Source organism: Hylaeus volcanicus, chromosome 4 (assembly GCF_026283585.1).
Source record: "Hylaeus volcanicus isolate JK05 chromosome 4, UHH_iyHylVolc1.0_haploid, whole genome shotgun sequence".
Taxonomy (NCBI): domain Eukaryota; kingdom Metazoa; phylum Arthropoda; class Insecta; order Hymenoptera; family Colletidae; genus Hylaeus; species Hylaeus volcanicus.
In genome coordinates, this window is record NC_071979.1 from 1427843 (window position 1) to 1443691 (window position 15849).

Consider the following 15849-nt stretch of genomic DNA (forward strand, 5'->3'; position numbering starts at 1 on the left):
AACTGTCTAGTCCAAGCTTCTCGTTTGAATGTAGATCTGACTCGACCACGTTAATTAATATTTAACATTTTAACTTGTTTGAGGTCTCCTGGCCACCCCTTAGCTCGGGTACCTCGAGATCGCTAAACCCGTGTAGCTATATTCAATTAAACCTAACTACGGCCTCTGAGGGAATAAATTTAGAGTCCATAAGGGGTATTTTAGTCTAGATCGTCAATTTTTAGTTCTTTTTGGCAAATTTCTTATTTTTTAATGTATAAGAAATTTTAATAAAGGGTTTTGCACACATATTTATTCACATTTTAAGAACATATACAATTTTTTGCGGGTAAAAATAATCAAAATTAAACGTAGTACAAGTGATTTTGTACAATCCCTCCTAAAAAAAGTATGTTCGTAATGCCACGATTCCGGTTGTTCTGCTGTATCTGAAATGAAAAAATCGAAAAACATCTTCATTAATATTAGCGTCGCTATGGTTCGAACCAGAATAATGATGAAATATTGAAAATTCAAAAAATGGCACCACTTTAAAGTTTAAATATCGATTTTCTGTTTTTTTTATCCTTGGTACATTAAAAAAAAATATTTAGAATAATCAGATTTTGAAAACCGTGGTTCGGACGATAAAGGCACACGTGCTGAGAATTCACTTCAAATTTGAAGTCATTCGGTCAACTAGAACTTGAGATCTCACTGCAATCATTTCAAAAATATAGTTACGAGCAAATCGCGTTGAACATTTTTTATGCCAAATACATATACTTACGATTACGATTAAAATCCAATCTTCGCTTACTTCCTTAAAATCCTCGCTTAAAGTGGAGTATCTAAAAATCTAAATGATCTATAGATGTTAGCATCGTTCTCTTTAGACGTTCTTAACTTCGTTAATTTTCCGAAATCAAAAAAATCCTTTGATAGGTATATTTTTAAAAGTTTACATTTTAAGAAATTGCAAAAATAAAAAATTGATATTTTGAAAATTCTAAGCTAGAATACCCCCGCAATTGTACGACACCCGGAGAATTATTTTTAACCCTCTATTTCCCTTCCCTTATCCTTCTTTTTACCCTCTTCTTTCTGCAGTTAACTTGCAAGGCATTTACTCTGATACTGCCAGGTTGATGGTGCTGGCAACCGTCATCAATATTGTTATTAGTTATCAAAGACATTATACAGGGTGTCCCAGCATCAGTGGTACAACCGAGAATGAGGTGATTCTACATGAAGAAATAAATCGAAAATAAGGAATAACATTTTTTCATTTGAGGTTTCGTTTTAGAGAAAATCGATTTTGACTATTAAGCGAGTACGGGTACACGTAACTATGGCCTAGATAGATTGATCTCGGTACAGACTTTAAATTCACTCTAAATCCGTAGACAGAAATGAGTAATACAGCACATCATCTTGATACTAATGATATGAGTACTACTTATAAGTGTCATGTATATGAGTACTATTTATAAGTGTCATATGTATAAACATAAATATGACTTGTATCGGGATCCATCCATCTAAACCATAGTTACGTGTACGCGTACTCGCTGAATATTCAAAACCGATTTTCTCGAGAACGAAACCTCAAATGAACAAATTTTATCCTTTATTCTCGATTTATTTTCTTATGTAGAATCACCCCCAACTCGATTGTACTACCGATGCTGGGACACCCTGTATAATTGGAGACATATGCGTTATCTTGTGAAGAAACTACAATTATTTGGTAAAATATCTCTATAACGCCTCTACTTTATCTACACAATATCTTTGATTAATATGAATTGTTACAATAAGATGCTTGTATATACGAAAATTGTTTTAATTTAACAGCTAGTGCAACAAGGACTGTGGGAAGCGTTCAACATTTCGTACTTCCGGCCAACTACAGCGGCTGGTACTGGACTAGGGAAAGTACAACCGAAGAAAGAATAAACTACTTCACCGAGGACATTGGTCTCAACACATTCTACTTCCTGGTGAACCACGACTTCCCTCGCTTCATGCCAAGCACTAAATACGACTTGCCTAGCCAGTTTCGTGGGGAATACTACTTCTTTATACACAAACAAATGTTGAACAGGTACGTTAAATAGCTTCGCTTGCATTAATAATTTATTGCACATCTGAAATGAAAGGCAAGAAAGAAAAATAGATACTTCAAATTTAAGCGTTTCGCGGAAATTGATACTTATTTAATAGGTGTATGCATAAATTTTCTACATTATGTTTAGATGGCGCTATAAATCGATATATTGCCATTTATAAACTAAGTATTTCTATTGTTGATGATACTACTCACTTTATATCTAGGCAAATAAACATCGTTGACATAATCTCGTTTTTAAATTTTTTCAAAAGTGTAGATTCCATTAGTTTAACTTCTTGAGGGACGAATTTTTAATGTCGTTTTTTTACTTTACTCGAATGCACACAAGCCAAAGCAATCTTTATCTGCAAATCGATTTTGTCACACGTATATATTATCCCATTTTAATATTGTATTTTCTTTCATTCAAAACCTGTAAAATACATTACTTTTGAAATTTTGATCAAAACCTTTGAGATACGTTTAAGTAGCACTTAAGTCTTCAACATACTCGCACAAAATCTGACATACTGCTCCACTTAGTGCCCGATTTCGCGTGTAATGACCCTAAAGAAATGATGCAATTGTTAATTGCATATGCACTGCTGCATCTCAAAAAAATTTAAAGGCCTACAGGTGTAGTGCTTTTCGAACCATTTATCTTTCTTCTTTGCCATTTTTTCGTAAATACAATAATAACGGAGTTATGACTTGAAACAATTGCGTGGACCACCCTGTATATAATAATAATATAATATTATAATATATATATTAATAAAATATATTAAAATATTAGAATATGTTTGATTAATTAATATAAGGTCCTAGAAAGGGGTGGTTCGGGGGGTGATTTGAAATACTCTTTCCTTAGCGAAAATGTTATCCGAGGCTTTATTAAGGAAAAAATGTTTCAAATCACCCCCTGAACCACCCCTTTCAAGGACCTCCAACACTTCTGGGACATCCTGTATATTTACCATGTATTTATCATGTGCGCTTATATCATAAATGCATAAAATCCGCAGTTTAATACCTAATTAAACATTCTATCGTATCCCACAGTTTATATAGGAAACGCCAAAGCTAACTAAAATTTATTTCAGATACAACCTAGAAAGATTGTCAAACGACATGGGTCCAATTGAGTACGTGAGCGTGGACAAGCCCATTGTAAATGGATACTATCCTACGATGCACCATCGTAATGGACTTCCTTTCCCTCAAAGAGAAACCAACGGAATCATACCTCTTCATATGCATAACTATGTCCAGGTAAGGATTTGAGTCTACTTATAGTGGTCAATACTTAGAAATTAATGAAGCTTTTGATATATCTTGCAACAGTATGCACAAATTAATATCAAACTGGATTACTATGTGCTAAGATAGAAAGTTCCGTCCAAGCTGTAGACTCCTCCTAAATGGGTAATTAGTTAAATTGTAAAGTTTGGGTCTTTGAGCCAAGTGAAGTCAAGCTTTTGATAAATCTTGCAACAGTATGCACAAATTAATATCAAGCTAGATTACTATGTGCTAATATAGAAAGTTCCTTCCAAGCTGTAGACTCTTCCTAAATGGGTAATTAGTTAAATTGTAAAGTTTGGGTCTGATTACTTTACAACGATCATTCTCTTGGGCCCTGCTACAGATGCTTAAGGACCTCCACCAGAGAATTTCGACCGCCATCGACATTGGCTACGTCGTGGACAAGGCAGGTCATCATATCAACATCTACACAGAAAATGGATTAAACATTCTGGGTAACATCGTAGAAGGTAATGCAGATAGTATCAACATACAGCTCTATGGACAGTTGGATCTAGTTTTGAGGAGACTCCTTGGATTCGGTTTCCAATCCAATGTCCAATATCAAGTCGTACCCGGTGCTCTCGAATACATGAGCACCAGCTTGAGGGATCCTGTTTTTTACAGCATGTATAAGGATATTCTCACTTACTACCACAGGTTTGCATCGTTTTGCTTCGTTTCTTTCACTTACAGTCTGTTGAGAAGTAGCTCCATACATGCACACCTTTACTGGGTGTTTAAATGTCTGTTGAATGAGTTTCTTAGATTGGATAAACCAGGCATGAATGATGAAAGAAAACATAACATAATACAATATAACTGAACATAATAGAATTGAATACACCATAATACAATGTAACTCAACATAACCAAACAGATCATAATACATAGAACATAATACCGAATTTTCTTTCGCCCAAAATAAATTCTGCCGCAAATGCTCTTCCCGAACAGACTGCATCTTGAACAAGGAACTGATGAATACTGAAACAAATACATCCACTTTTAGATACAAGAAGAACCTGCCACTGTACAAGACAGAAGAATTGCTATTCCCTGGCGTGACCGTCACTTCGGTAACCGTAGACAGGCTTGTGACGTACTTCGACTATTTCGAGACGATGCTGAACAATGGATTGTCGATTCAAACTCACAACCAAGCCGCGAATACCCTTATTCTGGCACGCCAGCAACGCCTGAATCACAAACCGTTTACGTACCACATTGTCGTAAACAGTGACAAGAATACCAGGGCGATGATCCGTATCTTTCTTGGACCGAAACGCGATGTTTACGGACACGAGCTTCGTTTAGCGGACAACTACAAGAACTTCCTGCAAGTGGATGAATTTCTCGCGGACCGTACGTATACCTTTACTCGATGAAGTATTCATACAATAGGATATTAAAAAATGGTCAATTTTGTGGGAGCTCTAGCACTTTTAGTAATGAACATATCGGTTTAAAACTTTTTTTCGTTATAGATCTCATAGAATCCTGCAAAAAACGTATAGAATACGTTTAACTCTTTAAAAATGAATGAATGATTTTAATAACAATTCTCATGGGCGTTTGCACATCGCTTTTGGTCGAAAACTAAAATTGTCTATAAAAATTATTTTTCACTTCCTTGCTGAAAATGAAGCAAATTTTGTTAAATAATATATCTATTTACTTTAATTATCTATGAGAAAAAAATTACAAAATTTATATCAAAAGGTATACATAGGTATACATAGGTATACAAAAGGTATAAACATACCAGAAAAATATGTCGAAAAGTATTCGTTTCTCGAAAGAATATATTTGCCAACAATTTCATGTCTCATCAAGATGTACAACGTCTGTTTGAAATATTTTTTTAAAGGATCATTTCTTTTTTCGAAATTATGTTTCTTTTTTGTTCGGAAAATTTCTCGGACAATTCAACGAAACTTGCATCATTTTTTGCGAGGAAGTGAAAAATAATTTTTATAGACAATTTTAGTTTTTTATAGACAAAAGCGATGTGCAACCCCCATGAGAATTGTTATTGAAATCATTCATTCATCTTTAAAGAGTTAGGTTTTCACTTTAGAGAAAAAATTTCTCCACGTTTTTTTGTAGGTTTCTGCGAAATCTAAAAAGAAAAAAAGATTCAAACTGAAATTTTCATTACTAAGAGAGCTACGAATTTTTAATGATTAGGCAACTTTATACAGGGTGTCCTAAAAATGTTGTAACACCTTGAAAGGGGTGGTTCAGGAGGTGATTTGTAACAACTTTTTCCTTAGCGAAAATGTTGTCCGAGGCTTCGTTGATAAAATATTAACGGAAAACACTGACCAATCAGAGCGCGCATATACCGTTGGAGCGCCCGCGGTAGCGGTATCACCTCCCGAACCACCCCTTTCAAGGTGTTACAACATTTTTGAGACACCCTGTATATACTTTTCCGCTAAAAAGAACTACAAAATACTCTTTCGATAGTTCCACATTTTTCAAAAATTCTTCACCTAAATACACACCGTTTTCCGTTCTGATAATTGAAAACCGTTTGGTCAATCAAGTGTTACGATTTTATCAAATTTTAAATCCGACGCACAGTACAGAATACGTACCTATATTGGACAGTAACACGAATTTGATTAAAAATATAATAAAGTTGGTGAGATGTATGTTGTACAGTATGAATACGTCCACAAAATTGCGCACACAATTTGTATGCAGTGGATGGTGGAAAGATATGTAATTCTTTACGGTGTTATAGAATTTTAAAAACCATTAAATTTTGTATTTAAAATTTGTTCGATATCTCTTATGGTTTCAGAGATATTAGCAAAAATATAAGTAATCGGTATTATTTCGAAAGGGTATTTCCACCCTTAAAACCGTTTTTAGGCCAAAACGGAAAAGAGCACTGTGATTAGGCCACCACGAGCTTTATTTCTGCAAAAATTCACATTTTTCTGCGTGTGATAAATGCCGAACTTTTCCCTTGTTAGATTGGGGGCTGCTCACTCCATGCTTTTAAATAGAACCGAATTTTGTCGGACTGAAGGAGTGTTCAATACTAACGTAAAAGTATAAAGGTAACAGTTTCTAGAGTTCTATAGTCCTTTCCTTTCCATTGAACTTACATTTCCGCTAGTAACACTCAAATATTATTATTATTTACAGTGCTATCACATTAACGTCATCAATTCTTGAAATTTTTATTTTATTGTATTGTCCACTTCAAATCCTGCAAGCTTTGGCAAAATTCGCCATGTTGGGAGGACCTAAGTGAACTATCTCTGATTTAGATAGACGTGTACCTTGACCTATGTATATCATTCGATGGTTTTGAAGCTCGTAGAATGTTAGGTTTCTAACAGACATAAATTTCATTCCAGTGAAAGCCGGAACCAACAACGTCGACAGAGGAAGCCACGAATCCACTTTCGTCATCCCAGACGAAGTTCCTAGCCATGCATTTTACAAGAACATTGTGGCGAACATCAAAGGCACCGAGACCTACATCCAAACCGTGTCCAAGTATGGTTTCCCCGACAGACTAATATTACCTAAGGGCAGAAAAGAGGGTATGGAGTACCAACTGTTCGTGATTGTTTCGCCAATCGACACGGACAAGTTCACGCACGTCAGGGTAGCTAGCTTGGGCGATCTTCCGGTTGACGGACGCCCCATGGGATTCCCCCTAGACAGACCCGTTCATCCGCGCCACTTCATGGTACCCAACATGGCGTTGACTGATGTAGTCATTTACCACAGTGAGATGGACGAGTTAAACGTTACCGCTTAAACTCTACAAATATATAGTATTCTTAAGTTACTAGAACGAAAAAGAGATGTATAAAGAGACAAAATAAAATTGTATGAATATTATGTTGTGGTTTTTCGTCAATTTCACTCAAGCGAAACTGTTGAGGTTTTGCGTGGAAAGGAAATAAAACGTGCGCAGTTATTTAGTTTTCGTAAATAATATAAAAAAAAATATATTCTGTTTGTGGTTGATTTAACATACTAAAGTAACACTCGGTGTCTGCAATTATTATGGACGATGTCCTTAGATTATGAAATAAAATTCTTGAACCACGTTTGACAGTTTTACGCTTAGCACGTTCGTTCATTCCGACATTCATACAGGGTCTGCCCCGGATACATTCGCACTGGCACATACTCTTTTGTTTTCAGTGTTGCCATCTTTGCTAATAGAAGCAACACCAACCTCTGAAATTATTTCTCTAACAGAAACTTGCTTAGAAACTATTTATGAGAAAGAGTAGATATAATGTATGCCATCACTATCATGTGTAGTTATGTAGTAATTGAATTAAAAAATCGACAAATATACCGGGTGATTCACGAGAAACAGAACACCTAATTATCTCATTTCGACTTGAAGATAGAAGAAAATGTTAGAGGAAAAAGTTGTACTGTCTAAGGGGGCAAATATGAGGATATAAAAAGAATTTCCAAATTTTGTAATTTTCAAGGTTTTTTGAAGGTCTTCGGTAATTTTCGAATTACGTCCTATATTTTCAACATCATAAGATTATAGCTGCCGTCAGGACGAGTACAACGATGTGTTACACTATGACCTCTAAATGATCTTGAACAGAGAAATTTACGATAAAGCAATGATAACATAAATGAACTTTCATTTTATTTAAATTAAATTTTATTTAAATTACATGTTCAAAATGATGAGCTGCAGCAGTAACGCAAGCATTTAAACGTTCTGCAATGCAATCAATTGCCCTTTCAACCGCTTCTGTTGGAATTGATCTGCAAGATCTAATTATTCTTTCTTGCATGTTTTCTCGTGTAGTTGGTTGGTCATGATACACATTATCTTTCAGTGTTCCCCATAAAAAAAAATCAAGTTCAGTTAAATCAACAAGCTGGCCATGGTGAACGAGCTGGCCATGGTATGGGTTCATTACGTCCTATCCAGCGACTTGAAAATTTAACGTTTAAATAATCTCTTACAGTACATGAAGAGTGAGCCGGACAACCATCGTGGTGGTACCACATTACACGACGAATATTAAGAGGAATATCTTCCAAAAGTGAAGGCAATATTTCTTCTAAAAACGTTAGGTACCTTGTTGCGTTTAATGTGCCGGTAATAAAATAGGGTCCAATTATTTTATTATTTAGGATTCCACACCAAACATTAATAGTCCAAGGTCGTTGTTTATCACTTTGTCGGAACCACCGTTAGTATAACTCCACTAATGCATATTTTTTAAATTAATTTGACCATAGTTTGTGAAAGAAGCCTCATCAGTGAACACTACTTTCGTAAAAAATCGGCTATCATTTCTAATTTGCCTCAAAACCCACTCATAGAAGCTTACACGATTTTCAAAATCTCTGCCGTGAAGTTCTTGGTGCAGCGATAGATGGTATGGGTGGAATTTATACAATCGCATTATTCGCACGATAATTGCTTGGCTAACGCCACTTTCCCGAGCGAGTTGTGTAGTACTGATGGTGATAGTGCTGTGGATTTACATTTATTGCAGCAAGAATATTGATAACATTTGCTTCATTTGTTGCACGTTTTCACTTTCATAGGTTTTTTATTTTCTACACTACCTGAATCACCAAACTTTTTCACCACACTTGAATAAGCAGAAAGAGATGGACACCTGCGATCAGGAAATGGTCTTTGTACAGCCGAACAGCTTCTCGAAGACACTAACGACTTTCATGATAAATGGAAATGAGATCGATCTTCTCTTCCTTTGAACAACGCATCGTTAAACTGATATCGATAAACTGATACATTCGGAATTCTTCGATGACAATAACCCTGGTAGCAATTATTGTTGGCATTTTGATGGGCCATTGACGTGATATCGGTTGGCCAACGGTTAGGATTGTCGCCCTTTTCTTCAACTGAGCCAACGATCACACTCAATGTAGGCTCCACGTTACTTTCTGTATAAAAAGGCCAACTGAAAATTTCTTTCCGTAAGACCAACTTGACTAGGTACAATAAACCAATAGTAGGCAGACAATTGGCTCTATTACACTTCAATAAAACAGCTTTCAGAATGTTTTTTGGAGATTATTCATTTTACATATGAGCTTTATACTTTAAGTGAATAATAAAATTGAAATAAAATCCAATTTGTATATTTGAAAAATATTTTATTTGAAATTTTGTAATGTTAGTCTTTTATTCAACTTTTGGATGTATAACGTTCATTAACGTAAATTTTGCCATTAATTTTTATGGAGGCCACATGCATTCTTTTCTTAAAGACGTAAGCCACTCCGATCGTACAACACCAACACTTCCATTGTCACCATCTTGAGTTGCTTTAAATTCAATTACTTTGTATATTATGTAAAAATAAAATAGAAAAAATATTATATACGAAGCGCGTCTAATCGTGATAAATGCACGCGTTCAACTGCATTAGTGCCTCGTCGCTTCCTACCGTCGCCTTCGTCGATCAGTTTTTTGTTTTATAACCGTCGTTGTTAGAAACAAAAATTCACATGAACTAAAAATGTATATTAAATAGAACGCAATAAAACAATACGCATTACTGTTGTACGAACGGATCTTTCACTTTCCATATTAAATTACTACTTACCTGCTTTACATTAGAACGGATCACCAAACGGACTGCAAGACGCCATGCAACTGCACACAATATACATATAACAGTCATTTCGCCTTTAACTCAAAAAATTAAACACTCGCGTTGCGAAGTATATTCGTAATTCGCTGGTTTTGACTGGCTTCACGCACGTCATTTTCAATCATTATTCGTGCTTTATTGTAAATGTCAATGCGTAACATAAAATAAAGCAATGGATAACAAAAGTTGACTATCTGGTGACAACGGTACCCGCCCAGCATCACATCGATTAAAAATTAAAAGAAACAAGAGTCGAAAGACTCGCCCGTCGTTGTGCCGGCAACAAAGTTTTTTATTTGTTTTCATTTTTGCTTTCTGAAATTAAAATAGACAAATTTGATGAATAATCAATTAATAAAGTTCAATATACTGTACATAACAAAACTTCAGTGGGCCAATTATGGCCCGACGATAGAAAACCGCGAATATTATTCATAAATAAGAATAGAAAAAACTCATTTTAGAATATAACAACAGGTTCTTGTTCGTAACAAGATTTCCACAACATCTAAGGCCAACGTTTAAGCGTTGGGGTGCTTTGGTTGGTCCGACGTAGTATTATTGTTGCAAGTTTCTTGTTAATTAACCGACTATAGTAATTACTAGCCCAACATTGGGTATTTGTAGGAAAATTGTCATAATCCTTTTAACGTAGGCCCTTATTTGGGCATTTGTAGGCAAAGGCACTAACTATATCCCAACTTATTCCCAACTATTGGAAACCGTTGGCCAACCATAAATGCTACTAGAGAACCGACTCGGTGGTAAATACCTGTAGCTTATTGATAAACATGTTTATGTATGCTTAGAAATTACCTTCCATTAACAGTGCTGAAATGGTTTAAGAAATTACATTTTCGTTGATCAGACGGAAATTTCTCATTTCTCAGTTCAAGGTCATTTGAAGGTTACACTATGACGGTTGAAAGGGTAATTGATTGCATTGCAGAACGTTTAAATGCTTGCGTTACTGCTGCAGCTCATCATTTTGAACATGTAATTTAAATGATATTTAATTTAAATAAAATGAAAGTTCATTTATGTTATCATTGCTTTATCGTAAATTTCTCAGTTCAAGATCATTTAAAGGTCATAGTGTAACACATCGTTGTACTCGTCCTGACGGCAGCTACAATCTTATGATGTTGAAAATATAGGACGTAATTCGAAAATTACCGAAGACCTTCAAAAAACCTTGAAAATTACAAAATTCGGAAATTCTTTTTATATCCTCATATTTGCCCCCTTAAACAGTACAACTTTTTCCTCTAACATTTTCTTCTATCTTTAAGTCGAACTGAGATAATTAGGTGTTCTGTTTTTCGTGAATCACCTGGCATACAATATGTATCTATACATACAGGGTGTCCCAGCCTAAGTGATACAGAGCTCTAACTCCAAAACTATCGGCCGTATGCAAAATTTCAAATATGGAAATTGCATGGTAAAATGGGGCTCGTGTTTCAGCGAGAAGGAATTTTTGTTAACTTTGTTATTTAACGAGATATGATGGTCAAGTTTCGTTTTTCAAATGGAACTATATATATTTTTTTTATACCATGCGATAGTACATTTCAAGACCAATTCATTAAGGTTTAATATATTACCCGATTTTTATTAGATTTCAAGCTATAACGCTTCAAAGTTTGCTAATTTTCAAGGAAAAAACTCGAATCGGCCCCGGACGATCCCATTGATGCAGTAAGCACCATGCGGTTCTTGAAATCGATACGAAGGAAAATGGGAAGAATCCCAATATTCTGGGCCTAGAATCCCAAGCGAGACCCTCCGTATCGATTTCAAGAACCGCATGGTGCTTACTGCATCAATGGGACCGAACCAACTTTTTTCCTTGAAAATTAGCAAACTTTGAAGCGTTATAGCTTGAAAACTAATAAAAATCGGGTAAATACGTTAAAACTGAATGAAATCGTCTTGAAAAGTACTATCGCATGGTATAAAAAAAAAATATACAGTTCCATTTAAAAAACGAACGTAAATAACAAAGTTAACAAAAATTCCTTCTCGCTGAAACACGAGCCCTATTTTACCATGCAATTTCCATATTTGAAATTTTGCATTCAGCCGATAGTTTTGGAGTTAGAGCTCTGTATCACTTAGGCTGGGACACCCTGAACATGTATAAAATGGTATATAATTAATGATTTTTTAATATATATGTGGGATCAATTAAAGTGGAGTTGCGTGATGTTGCTGTGATACACAGATGTTTAAGGATAAAAAAAGATTTAATAAAAAGATAAAAATAATATGATACAACGGAATACAGTGATACGGTCTTTATGGTTCGCTTGCTAGGATCATACTGCTCGTTTTCCTTTTTCCGAAAGGAAGGTTCGGTACAACATTTGCATCTGTTTTTTATCCATTCGTTTCATTCTTTTCCCTCTCATTCATAATCTAGTATCGTTTGGGTGGTCGCAATGCGATGCCCTTACCTCGAGTTGTCGATGTTTCAACTTAAGGTTTCCACTTTCTCTTTTGGAAACAATTCTGAGATCCTACATGTGTATATACAATAAAATAAATGATATATAATACACTCTTTTTTTTTACCATGATTGAGTTATTTTTGACCTAGAATAATTTTTTACTGTACGACGTTACAAGTAGGTTGTTGAATTGGTTTTGAAAGCGGCCATCATCTGTCCAAAGAAAAATTATTCTATTTCATTTAAAAAAATGAAGGTGACCTTGATATCTCGGAGTCGTCACTACCCAGGCAAAAATAATTACCTCCATCTTTTTTCCTCCTTGAAACTGACTACTTTTTGTCGGAACAATTTTTCAATACGACTTCAAATTTCACAGGTAATTGTGCCGATCACCTTATGAGAATCAGTTATTTAGTAATTGAATTAAAAAATCAACAAATGTACATAATATGTGTATGTACTTACATATGTAAACTTTTATATGTTTTTAATTACACTACTATAGCCGTTGTGAAGTTAGCACCTCGTTTTCAAAAAACGAAATTTTCAGCACCCGTTCTATTTGCACCCACAATAGTTCTAATAGTTTTTAGAAATAGTTCCGCCGAAATACGCGAGAAACAGCATTTTGAAAATATGAGGTGCCAACTTATCATGACCTGTACTTTAAGTGGCTAAAATGTTTTTATTATTGAATTTACGGTCAAAAGCCATGAGAACTTCCGATAGAACTCTTTGGGACGCCAATGGAATTCCCATCAGAACTTTGGAATTGTTGAAATTTTTTAGACATGTTCCAATGCAGAGAAAAAATTTTTTGAAAAATTCCAAAGTAATCGAATTGTAAATCGCTTTCACGTTATGCGTTTGAGCTCTTCCAAGTTCCGTGGGCAATAATGTTAACTGAGTAATCATTAACACAATTTTCACGGATAATAAAATATCGTAAAATAGAACTAGTAATGTAGTAAGCAACAATTCATGCGATAAAATAGCAGCTGTTTGGACAAGGCGGCTTCCTGTCCGACATAAATCATTAAATTATCGACTCAGACAAAAGTATCTTCTCATGTTATCAACAAAGCATAGAGTAATAAGGGAGAGGAAAGCTATGGTCTCATGTAAAAAGCAAGAGTTTTACGCGATACCAGGTATCAACGTTCGATAACGTGTTTTTACACATTATGAGAATCGTATTGGAAACGTAAACAAATCGCGATTAAGAATATCATATACAAACATATACGCAGTCTAATCATATGTTTCACTTGTACGTCTCCGACGCACAATAGGTCAAACTAGTGCCGGATTTATCATAGGGCTGAAGGAGCTATTAGTAAAATTCTCGGAAAACTTCTCAATGAAAACAATTTTTGGTCATGTAAAATAATTTAGCAATTCGTAACGTGCGCTTAATAATACATCAATTCTCGAAGAATTTGAATATGCCTTGTCGATAACTATACCGATTTACATCGATCAACAATGTTTATACTAACAATGTTCATACTGAACTAACTTATGTTAAATGAACAATTATCCTCTCTAGCCTCTTTATGTATAGAAAATGATTTATTAAGATCTTTAGATTATAACAATTTAATAATGGATTTTGCAAACATAATATGCAGAAAAAACTATTTTATTTGTTTATATATATATATATATATATCCAATCACTGACTTAAAGGGGCCTCTATTACTTTATTAGTCCCGGGGCTCCCCTAATGTAAATCCGGCACTGGATCAAACAACGTCCTCGTAGTATGAAAGAGTGAAACTTTTAATGAAACAAGTGGACATTTATAATAAAAAACAAAGAATACTTTTTTCTGCTCGCAATATATCGTAAATATTATAAGTTAAATTACTTCCAATTTTAATCAGATATTTATAAGGAGTATTTGCAATTATTTTGGAATATGGAAAATATTTGAAACTAATTGGTATCACTATTTATTTCGACTCTTGTATGATATTAAAGTAAAAAATAAACATTTTGTTAGATATAGAGATAGTATACAAAAGGCATATTAAGACTGACTATTGTATTACACCTAATTGTAAATACAGTGGGTGTAGAATTTATTCGTACACCGATAAATATCCCAAAAAACTTTTGTGTGAAATTGTAGATTCTTAACTTCTTTTTTTATAATCAATGATATTTTACATATTCTCGGAAGTCTTTAAGATAGGTATATTCCAAACAACATTTACTAAATAATATAATTTGTGAAATGAACAAAAAAAATGCGAAAAGTAGGTAAAAGTATAGAAGCAATAAGTATTTGTACGATTCTTATAACAAACCATTTACAGCAGAGTTTGTAACGTAAACACATTAGTTTATTGCTCCGTACGAATTAAAATACATCAAATTTCCAGGAAAGCACTTCTAAACAGTTGTGCGAATACTTATTGCTTCAACATTTTTATCGTTTAATTGTTTTTTTCTTGTTAATTTCACAACTTACATAAATAGCTATTTTTTTTTATATGTAGAATGTCATTGTTTATTAAATAAAATGTAGAATATGTAGCATTTTTTTTGAATATGTAGAATGTCATTGTTTATAAAAAATAAGTTAATAAATTACAATTTTACACAGTTTTTTTGGAAATTGATCGGTGTACGAATACTTTCTACACCCACTGTATGTGTTTCACTATATAGTACCCAAATAAAAAATTATTAATTTCATTATTCACATTGATTTCGAATTAATGGAATTTTGTAATGAAATCCCAAAATTGGATGTTCATGATGGGGGTTCCAGCGTACTTCGAAAGATGAATGAAGATGGAAGGATTACCCGCAATTGTACACAATGTGTCTTAGTGTAGAAATTCCAATGGGAACAATCTGAAAGAATGAATGGAAAATGATAAGCTCGGCTTTGACCAGCCGAGTGAAATGCAACGAAATTATCGAAAAAGTTATCGAAAGTTGCGTGGACTTGAGAAGAGAAGATAACTCGAGTACTGTTTTCTCGTGCTTCCCAGGCACGCATCAATGAGATTCAAAGAAAAACTTCTCTTTCGTTTACTTTTGCTTCGCGTGAATTTTATCGTAAAACTATGTCACAGTAACCGTTTTTAAAAAATATAAAGGTGCCCTTTTTTTAGATAGATTCATATGTCTCCTTCAGTTGCGAATAAAACATGCACAAAATTACTCTACCTCTCAAAGTTTATCTTAGTCTTCTCTGCAAAATGCAAAGCAATAGAAGATCTATCAAGTAAAGATACACAAGCACAGCAAATCCTACCTTATATGCGCAGATTCTTTTAGCTTAAATACAGACCATACAAAGAAATAAAACTGATGTCTCAATAAATCCTTATA

General features: G+C 34.3%; 1 protein-coding gene across 1 annotated transcript; it reads left to right on the forward strand.

Moving 5' to 3' along the window:
- The first annotated feature begins 1391 nt into the window (after window positions 1-1391).
- Window positions 1392-7219, forward strand: LOC128875116 (hexamerin-1.1-like). The gene is made up of 6 exons (XM_054120473.1): window positions 1392-1431; window positions 1801-2086; window positions 3196-3364; window positions 3741-4057; window positions 4410-4762; window positions 6775-7219. Exons 1-6 carry the CDS (start codon window positions 1392-1394, stop codon window positions 7182-7184), a joined length of 1575 nt encoding a protein of 524 aa, XP_053976448.1. The 3' UTR covers window positions 7185-7219.
- Window positions 7220-15849: the final 8630 nt, after the last annotated feature.

Bases quoted from the DNA above. Each gene is read 5' to 3' on its own strand.
- LOC128875116 (XM_054120473.1), top strand. From the start codon at position 1,392: ATGAGTAATACAGCACATCATCTTGATACTAATGATATGA. The intron at 2,087-3,195 runs GTACGTTAAATA...AATTTATTTCAG, and splicing joins CACAAACAAATGTTGAACAG to ATACAACCTAGAAAGATTGT. The intron at 4,058-4,409 runs GTTTGCATCGTT...ATCCACTTTTAG, and splicing joins ATTCTCACTTACTACCACAG to ATACAAGAAGAACCTGCCAC.